At 35.2% G+C, this 10611-nt stretch overlaps 1 protein-coding gene across 26 annotated transcripts in view; it reads right to left on the bottom strand.

Annotated features, from left to right (window-relative positions):
- ZNF148 (zinc finger protein 148) overlaps positions 1 to 10611 on the bottom strand; it is a 142086-nt gene that overhangs the window by 36285 nt on the left and 95190 nt on the right. For 25 of the 26 annotated variants that reach the window (XM_015130046.3, XM_077993764.1, XM_077993746.1 and 22 more), the window contains 2 exons: positions 9764 to 9887; positions 8358 to 8441 (listed from right to left, as the gene is read on the bottom strand). In XM_015130046.3, the coding sequence (XP_014985532.1) occupies positions 8358 to 8441; positions 9764 to 9887 (208 nt within the window). Of the gene's footprint in view, positions 1 to 4698; positions 6782 to 8357; positions 8442 to 9763; positions 9888 to 10611 lie in introns of those variants that run through there. The other variant, XM_077993767.1, reaches the window with a different exon arrangement.

The raw sequence follows: 10611 nt of genomic DNA, 5'->3' as shown, positions 1-10611 counted from the left end.
ATGTTGGTGAAGCTACACAGAAAAGGGAACATTTATACACTATTGGTAGAAATGTGAATTATTTCAGCCACTGTGAAAAGCAGTCTAGAGATTTCTCAAGGAAGTAAAAATAGAACTACCATTTGACCCAGCAATCCCATTACTGGGTACATACCCAAAAGAAAAAAAAAAAATTCTACCGAATGACACATGCACTCATAGGTTTATGGCAGTACCATTCACAACAGCAAAGACACACAATCAACATAGGTATCCATCAGCAGTGGACTGGATAAAGAAAATGGGGTACATATACACCATGGAATACTACACAGCTATAAAAAGAGCAAAATCATGTCTTTTGCAGCAACATGGATGCAGCTAGAGTCCATCACCCTAAGTGAGTTAACGTAAAAAATAGAAAACCAAGTAACACATATTCCTACTTACAAGTGGTAGCTAAATCTTGGGTACATACAGACATAAAAATGGGAACAACAGACACTAGGGACTCCAAAAGGAAGAGGAGGAGGAGTGGGGGAAAGGCCTGAAAAACTTCCTATTGGGTACTAGGTTCACTGATTGGGTGACAGGATCAATAGAAGCCCAAATCTCAGAATCGTGCAATATCCCCTTGTAAGAAACTTGTATATGTACCCCTTGAATCTAAAGTAAAAATTTTAACTAAAAAAAATTGTAATAATCAACCTACAACCTTGTCAATTCACTCCTAGGTAATTAAGAGTAAACTTAATTACCTAGTATATTTGCCAGAGTATACTTTCTGGAATAGTATAATTGCAAATAGTATAATTACCGGAGTATATTTTCTGGAATAATTAAAAATGTACACTGACGCTAGGCACAGTGGCTCACGCCTATAATCCCAGCACTCTGGGAGGCCAAAATGGGAGGATCGCTTGAGCCCAGGAGTTCCAGACCAGCCTGGGATAGATAGGGAGATCCCATCTCTAAAAAAAAAAATACAAAAAATTAAAAAAGATTACCCAGGCATGGTGGTATGCTTCCAATATTCAAAAATCCTGAGGTCTTCGGGAGTTTGAGTTTAAAGAAGTAATTATTTTTCCAAAAGAATATGGTGTGAAATGATTTGTCAAACAAAGCATTATATCGAGACCCAACTGAACGAATGTTTCATCTTCTGTAGAATGTAAAATAATTTTTCAAGGGGCCCTACATTAAAGGAAGGCAGGTTAACAAGTCAAAGAGTAGAGAAACTTATCTTGTTTTAGAGTACACTTTCTACAGTTTTTGAAAATATTTTAAAAGGGGAAATCAAACCATACTGTGGTCAAATAAGAAAAATAAGAAACTACTGTCAAAAGTAACTTCAGTCAGGCATGCTGGTGCACCCCTGTAGTCCCAGAAACTCAAGGAAGCTAAGGCGGGAGGATTGTTTGAGCCCAGGAGGTAGAGGCTGCAGTGAGCTATGATCACGCCACTGCACTCCAGCCTAGGCAACAGAGGGAGACTTCACCTCTGAAAACAAAAAAATATTTAAGTTTTGCCTACTTCCTCAAAATGACCAAAACTAAAGTAATATTACATTCCTTAAAGCTTAACTATGTTGTTCCATTTGTTTTAGAAAAATTTAAATACCTAAATTTGATTAATACATTTGTAATTATGATTAAATATTTTTGCATAAAAATATTAATTATACAATTTTTTTCATATTATGATTAACAAAACAGTAACATATTTTCCAAATTTCCATCTTTCCTCACAAAACAGTATTTTTTTTAACATGGCAGTTAAATGCCTTGGTATCTTATAATGCTTTACAAGATAAATCTGACACCCCTTAGCTTAGCATCAAGGCTAGACAATGCAATTCCAAAATCAAGCTTTCTAGACTTATCTCCTCACCCCCACTCTCCCCGTCCTTCCTGCTCTCCTCAGAACGGCTATTTACATGCACATCTTGTCTCTGCCCACTCCATTGTGAAATCCGGTCTTACCCCTCCACCCACAGACTTCCTTTCAGTGAAGCATAGAAGGCTACATACATACAGGTTACAGGCCAGGTCCAGGACTGGCTTTGTCCTTACCTGAACAAAATAAAAATCTCCCTGGTTAAAACCAAAAGTTGATGTCACTTCGAAATTTCCTTGGTGTTTGATCTACCCTTTCAATAGCATATTGGTTAAGGGCACAAACTTTGAAGAGCTAGATTGTTATTTACCAGTTATACACACTGAGGGAGGTGACTTAATCATTTTGAACCTCATCTGTAAAACAGGAATACCAGTACCCTCCTCACAGGACTGTTGTGTGGATAAAGTGAGACAATTTATGTATTGGGTTACCAGTGCTTGGTGGAGAACAGGTACTCGATAAATTTACTTGAGTATCACTAGGCTTATGATAATGATGAATTCTTAGTAATTGCTAGTTTTTTTTAAACTACAATGAAGTACCTGCCTCCTTCTGGTTCTTCTAAGCCAGCATATATGACACACTGCTTGGCCTCTTGTCCAACATCTTCAAGTGTCTGGGTGTTTGCCTTGTCTGCCTCAGTTTTAACTTTAACTGTGTGTGTTTCTGAATCTATTATCTGAGTATCTGTTTACCTATTCTTGCTCAACGATTCCCAACTTCCCTCAGTACACTGTAGATTTTCCTTCTGGTCCTGGCTTCCATCATGCCTTTGCTTTACTACCTATGGTTGCTGTGATGACACTTGACTCCCATGCAACACATGGATTACAAAGCCTAAATCAAATTCACTCTTAGGGTCACTTAAATTCTATCTCTTCCATGAAGCCACCAATCTGAATCCTGTCTGGTCTATTTCAATGAAATTCTAAAGCTCAGGTTGTCTGCACCACTGTGTTGGAAATTTGACATATGCTTCATCAAACTGTGAGTCGCAGGACTCACATGTTCATTCACTCAATGACTATACAGAAGAATGAGACCACTTCAACCAAGTCTCAATTTGTTAAAGACTTGTTAAAACAAATGCTAAACATCTTTTTTAAATATAGCTGCTATGAACTAACAAAGAACATTCTATATAGAATTGAGGGGTAGGGATACTCATCCATAAAATATACACACTTAATTGAAAACTGGGCAACTTTCATTATAAAGCCTCTGATTTGCCATATTTCTGTTGTAAGACATAATAATAAAATGGAATCAATCTTCTGGATGACTTCTCCTATCCTCCTAAACAAAAAAAAATTTAAGTATGGTTTAATATTTTTATACATATATCAGGTTTTTATCAATTTATATATATAATTACACCATACTTTAATTATATACATATATACACACACATATACATGATTTCTTTTATTGTCTTTACTGAGATATTTTGATATATAGTGTTAAGCTTTTGTATGTTTTATGTATAACCAATCTTTTAGTAGGAATTATTAACAGCTTTGCAGATTTAAAAAAAATGGTTTCTGAAAGCTTTGTTAAAGCAGAAAATGTCAGTCCCAGCAATCCATACTTCTCTGCTTAATACTTCCTTGGCAAGATCTGTCCATGCCAGTGCAGTCTGGGCTTCAGCAATCACAATGCCAGGAGCTTGTAGTGCACACAACATTCTCAGTTATACAAACAGTATTCATTTCCTTCATCCTCACAAATTAAGAGTTAAACTCTAAGTAGGTCTTTAACATTTTCTTTCTTAAGACTTCTCTGTTAAAGCTAATTAACTATAAATTAGGGCTTGAAAAACGTGAGCAGAAAACTAATTTTTATCAATAACTGAACCATACTAAGGGAAATAAAAAGGGTTAAGCTACGTTAGTCAAGGGTAAATCAAGATTCTCTCTAACCCCATCCCATTAACCCAACTGGTTTACAAAAATAAAAGTGCGTTATTATTCAGCTATTTAATACAGCTATTTAATACAGTTGTGAATAAAAGTCATAGTAAAGAGGAAAAGAGGACTGCTGTATTTTTAGGCATGAAGAACACCAACTTAGATGACAGGTTTTCCAGTATTTTTGTATTTTTAAAGACAGAACTGTATACATCTAAGAACTAAAGGCTTAAAAAGAACCTTATGGAAAAAGAAACCTAGTGAACATATATAATTCTGAGTGATTTCGTTTTTTCAAAAATTTCTTTTGTTTTTGGGAGGAGAATCTCTTTTTTTTTTTGAGATGAAGTCTGGCTCTGTTGCCCAGGCTGGAGTGCAATGGCATAATCTCAGCTCACCACAACCTCTGCCTCCCAGGTTCAAATGATTCTCCTGCCTCAGCCTCCCGAGTAACTGGGACTAAAGGCTTGTGCCACCACACCCGGCTAATTTTTGTATTTTTAGCAGAGATCGGGTTTCACTATGTTGGCCAGGCTGTTCTCAAACTCCTGATCTCGTGATCTGCCTGCCTCAGCCTCCCTAAGTGCTGGGATTACGGTGTGAGCCACCGCACTCCGCCAGGAGGAGAATCATTTATAAAAACTTCCCTATAGAAATAGCTTCGTAACATTTTTACTAATTAAAATAAAAAATAAATTATGAAACCTGGCATAACTAAAAAGCAACCATAATTTGTATAACAGAACATCAGGGTAGGTATTCTGTGGCTTACTATTTAGAGGAATTTACAAAACTAAAATTAAAAATGGTACTTAGGTTTTTTACTCTTCAATCCCTCTTGGTGATAAGACTGGAAGTTTCTTAGAGTAAAATGCTCATTGGGTGAGAAGAAAATAACACAACTACGGATATATGCCATTCTAACATTTATTCTATATATGCATTTTTAAAATAGGCACCTTAGACAAGGAAAGGGCACGTCAGACAAAAGTACTTGATCCACAAGGAAATCTGCCAGCGATGATAAATATTTAACCTTGATATGCACTTGATCAGTAATTCTGGCCCTAAACAAAATGAACAATTAGAATTATCTTCAACCTTAGCCTCAAGTCCTCATCTTCCCTCGCACACCCAAAACATCACCTAAATAAAGGATCTGTAATATTTACAAAAAAGATAATATTCACAAAAAAGGTAAAGCTCCCATAATTGCCAAAAATAGCAGTCCTGAGGGTATTTAAAATGTGAGTTTTCAGTGCCTTAATCTAAAGGAATAAAGCTTAAACCAGAATTTCAGGGATCAGCCTTTGGATGAAAAAGTACACTCCCCTAAAATGGTATTTCATAGCCAAGCCCAAATTTAGGAAATGGAATTAAATAATAGCCTGTCTAGGGCACGTTAAACATTTTACCTTTTGAAACCAAATCAACTATGTTCTTAGTTTTAGTAAGACACAGGTTTCTTTATGGTTGGCCATAGCTACCAAGCGAGTAATGATTTTTAACCATGTTGCAAAGGGGCAGAGAACGGGCTTGGAGGCTTGAGGGGCCAGGAGGAGACAGTATAATGAGACCTAAAGGGAGAAGGAAGGATGTATGGAAAATGGAGCCTTTAAGAGCTGATGGTTTTCACCAACCTTTGAGGGTCAGTTAGGTGACTCATTACTCACTTGACAATTAGAAAATGGATAGAAATATGGAAAATCTTTTTTAATGCTGTAACTATTTAAATGTATTCTTCTAAACTAAGGGCCTACAGAGAAAGAAAGCCTTCACGTGGGCAAACTTTAGGGCACTACCCTCCTCCAAAAATAAAAGCCATTTAGAAAATGAAAGAACAGTAAGAACATAATAATAAATGATGGAAACCTATTTGTGGTTCTAGATATATATTCCCAAATAGGTTTAACAAAAAACATTTTACTGCCTTTAAAAAGAATCTACAAAAAGAATCAAGAATATGAAGTAAAGAAGAGAAAACTATCCCCTTATATCAGTTCCACCTAGTGGGGAGGGAACAATAGGGCAGAATTGATTCTCTCTTCAAAAGAACTTTGCTTTGTTAAGGAACCCTAGTGATTGCTTTGCCCTGGTTCCTCTCAACTCCTTATCTTCTTCTACATTGTTCTCTATAATATAAGAACTCCAGCCTTTGCTTCTACCGCTCTTAGATGCTACTATACCTATAGGAAAGCTAAGCCATAATTGGCTTAGTAGCAGAGCAAGAAAAACTCAAAAAGGCCCAAATATAACTTTCTGCTTCTAGTCCCATTCTGCATAGCCAGTGATTTCACATGTGTACTCTGGAATCACAGAGGCTTGAGCTGAAATCTTGGTTCCATCATTTATTAGATATACACATTTGGGAAAGTTCCTTAACTTCTGTGCACTTCTTACTACCTTCTCATCTATAAAATGGGGACAGTAATAACTCCTGCCTTTCACAATTAATGTGAGGATGAAATGAGATATTTAACACAGTTTTCTGGTACTTAGTAAATTCTAAATAAACATTAACAACCCATTATACTCTGCTTAAATCCAAGATTCCCCATGGTCTAGTGCAGTTGATTACAGAATTGTGACCAGCACTTTAAAAAAAAAAAATTCATACACACACACACAAAATATCGTAGTGCAATAAAGGTAAGTACTGTTTCAAAAATATTTTTTTCAGATACACACCCACCCACACACATATATTCTTAACTTAGCCTCATTTAGCTTTTCTGTGACACCTTCCCTAAGTAACTTTCACAGACAGCACATGTGTCTCTTCCTCAGGGCACAATAGTATCTTCAGAATTTTGTATAAAATTCTAGAACACTTAACTGCACTGTGCTTGCTTATATGTGTGTTTTTCCACGTCTATTTTCCCACAAGAATGTAAACTGCAAAGAAAAAAACTGCCTTATGTTATTTATTTCTGGCGCCTGAAAAACACTGGATGCTCAATAAATTTTTGTTGAATGAATGAGTAAAATATCAAACCCTAACAGGTATTAAGAACACACAAAAATAATCACTTTCATTTTTATCTGATCAGGTTTTATTGTTATATAGGAATTTAAATTTAGCTATAAGTCACACAAAATCTAATATAAATTTTTTCTCCCATAGTGCATCGTATAGCCCCTTCTAACAGAGATGAATACATTTACTTAAAAAACTGAAATGAGTAATGTGCAAAATGATTGTTAAAAAGTAGTACATCCAAGCATACAGACGTGTTGCCCAGTTAAAGTTTTATTGTTTTATTTATTTGTTTATTTATTTATTTTTTTTGAGACAGAGTTTTGCTTTTATTGCCCAGGCTGGAGTGCAATGGCGCGATCTCGGCTCACCGCAATCTCTGCCTCCCAGGTTCAAGCGATTCTCCTGCCTCAGCCCCCCAAATAGCTGGGATTACAGGCACGTGCCACCACGCCCGGCTAATTTTGTATTTTTAGTAGAGATGGGGTTTCTTCCATGTTGGTCAGGCTGGTATCGAACTCCCGACCTCAGGTGATCCACCCGCCTCTGCCTCCCAAAGTGCTGAGATTACAGGCGTGAGCCACCGCGCCCGGCCCGGCTGAAGTTTTATTTAAGCAGATCAGACACATTCATGCTTCTTTTTAGGGGCAAAGAAAATTGAAAAAAAAAGTTATCGGACAGAAAAGGTTGCTTCTATATGACAAACTGTCCTTTCATAAATACTGCAGGTTCCATGAGAACACATCTAAATAACAACACTGGGCAGGTACTTGCTTGAGTACTTTTAAAACAGAAAAATGTGAAGAACTTTAATATTTCCAATATTCTCATATTATCACAATTCTCAATTCTATTCAAATGCAAAATTCAAAGTTATACAAATTTACCAACTCTGCTTTTATTCCATCACAAAAAGCAAAACACTGGAAATCAATTCTAAAGAAACACTTTTCAACATGCTTAGAGGCAACAAAGGTTAAGTCAACAGACTATTAAATCAAAGTTACTTATAAAAGTTGGTTTTACCACTGGCAAAAATAGATGCAAATAAATATTTGCTCTAAAATGAGACTTAGGTTTTTAAGGTATGTGTTCCTTTATAATGATCCTCTAGAATATTTAATTTCTAAATCATTAATAACTTGACTGAGAAATCGGTAATTCTCAACTTTTTAAGATTACATGTTTACTGATAGGGTAAGGTATATACACGAAATGCAAAGAAAGAGAATGAATTGTACTGCTGCTTCAGTAGTCAGGAATTCGCTTCCTACCTCAGACTAATGAATGATAACTTAAAGCTTAGTAAACACCTAAGGAAATAGCAATTTCAGAAAATCTTCCTTCCTTTTGTGACTTTAAACATATATTTTAGGTTATTATGCAACTCTATTTCAAAGTAATTTCTTGGGCTTGGACATTAAAGTTAAGTCTTAACAGTTAACATTGATTTATTGAAGGGATAAAAAAGATAACCTGTGATTTAGAGTCTAAACCAATGGAAATGGCAGCAAGTCACTGCCACTTATTAAAAATTCTTCCCTCCATCTGAAATAATCATTTTAATGAACCTAGTAAGGGTGGTTAACACTCACCAGTATGAATCTTCTCATGTCTCTGTAGCAGGTACTTCTGTATGAAACGCATGTCACATTGACTACATTGAAATGGTTTTTCGCCTTAAAATAATTTCACATCCACAAATTAGTTACTGAATAAAACAACAGTTTTTAGTTACTGTTTCTGAGGAAAGAAAAATCTTAGATGCCCAAATTTTGGAAAATTACAAAATAGCCATACAAATTTTTGATGTTATTAACAGAATTTTATTTCCTCTCCATTTTTTTTCCCAGGATTTAAAAATTCATATTCTCACAATCACATAAAAATGAGATTAAATTTGATCTATATATTCAAGGGGGGAAAAGGAAATAAATAAAACAATTTAAAATTAAATTTTAAAATCATGGGGTAAGAAAGAACTCTACAGGTTCTCACGTGTCTTAAACATATTATCTTTCTTTTTATTTGGAAGAAGGGGTGCCCATCCTGTTTTCTCCCTAGTTAACCATCCATTTATGCCCTTTTACATATTGTCTTCAGAACCTTCAGAACTTTCTAAACATCCCTTTTTAAAAAGATCTTGTCTCTTCAAACTTTCTCTCTCTGCTGGGGCTTTTCCTTTTAAGGAAAGTATTCTCTGGACTGCTCTATGCTGAGAAACCTTGTTTCAGTCCTGAAACACTTCTACCTTAGTACTTTCTCTCCTTCCCTTTCACTACACCTCCTTAAAAGAATAGTCCACTCTAAGTCTCAGATTCTTCACTGCCCACTTGTGGTTTAACCCTTATACTCTGTTTTCTGAAAAGCTACTTGTGATCTCCTTGCTATTTATTCCAAAGATTTTTTTCTCGGTTCTCTAACCTCTATCCTCCCTAGGGCACTGGCACTGTTGGTCACACCCTGCTTGGAATTCTAGCTTCTTCCAGCTTCTGGGACACTATTTTCCTAATTCACCAAATCTCCCTTATAACTGTTTTTATTCCTCATTTTATCTTACATGTCTAGTTTGTTTACCCAAAGGTCTGCCATCTTTAATACTGTTCTCTACAACTTCATTATCTTAGCTATCATTTATTTATATTTGATTTCCAAATCCATGTTTTAAACTCTGCCTGGATATTTTGCATACACAAAAAATGAACACTGACAAACAGGCTTTTAATAATACATTCTCTAATCATTTCTCTAGCTAAATGGAGCACATTAAGCCAAACAGGTGTCCAATTAAGACTATTTAATTAATTTTACACATCCATGCTAATTGTTTTCTCACTCAACATTTTTTCCTGGTTTCCTTCTGACATTCTGGCCTACAAAATCTCTGATTTGGAATGCCAGATTAGCTGTGGTCTTAGGAATGAATGACGTTTACACGAAGATGAAAATAACAAAGATAATAACTTTAATGGCCACAAGCCCATTTCAATTCAAGAAATACCTGTATGAATGAAGACATGTCTCTGTAAGTGATAGTTCGTTCTAAAGGCAGCATTGCAGTGCTCACAAACGTGAGATTTAGGGGTTTTCAAACCAAGTGATCCATCCTCATTTATTGTAAGGATCTAGTTCAAAAAAAAGGGCAAAAACAAAAGAAATAAGTTTTAAAAACATAATTAAATAGTAATTTTTAAAAAAGATAATGCAAACAATGGTCACCAGAGATTATGAAATATTTTGTTTTTAAATAATCTTGAAAAGACTATTAGAATAATGTTATCATTAACTGTAAGAAAGTACAACGTGACTCAGAATGAGCAAAAATCACTAATAAAACCTTGGAAGCTGGTTAAGTAAGATCTCATCACAGCCTTCTCCTCTGTAATGCTGATGCGTGATGGGTCCTAAGTGTTCAGTTAGGGTGAGCACAGGTATATTTTCAATTTCAAATTCTCATATATGCAGGAAAAAAAGCCTTTAGACATGATCTAAACATCAATCAGTATGGGACTAATTAAATAAATCATGGAAAATGAATACAATATTATGTGGTCGTAAAATAAAATGACAAAGCTTTCTAATACTTATATGATTTGTTAAGTTAAAAAAAGGCAAAGTTTAGAAGTGTTTTGCTAGTTTTGCAAAGTTTAGTGTATAGTTTTGCTAACTTTTGTATATAAAAGGTACATACAGGAATATATATTTGTATAGGCATAAAAACTACTTGAGAAGGATATATATGTATATAGAAGTATATATCCTTGATTATGATGGCTGGGGAACTGTGCAGACAAGAGATAAAATGGGAGGGAGGTTTTACACTGTATACTTAACACATTTTTTTGAACC

Source organism: Macaca mulatta, chromosome 2, assembly GCF_049350105.2.
Source record: "Macaca mulatta isolate MMU2019108-1 chromosome 2, T2T-MMU8v2.0, whole genome shotgun sequence".
NCBI classification, from domain to species: domain Eukaryota; kingdom Metazoa; phylum Chordata; class Mammalia; order Primates; family Cercopithecidae; genus Macaca; species Macaca mulatta.
Note: the sequence above shows the minus strand (reverse complement) of the source record. Positions and strands in the feature narration are given on the sequence as shown.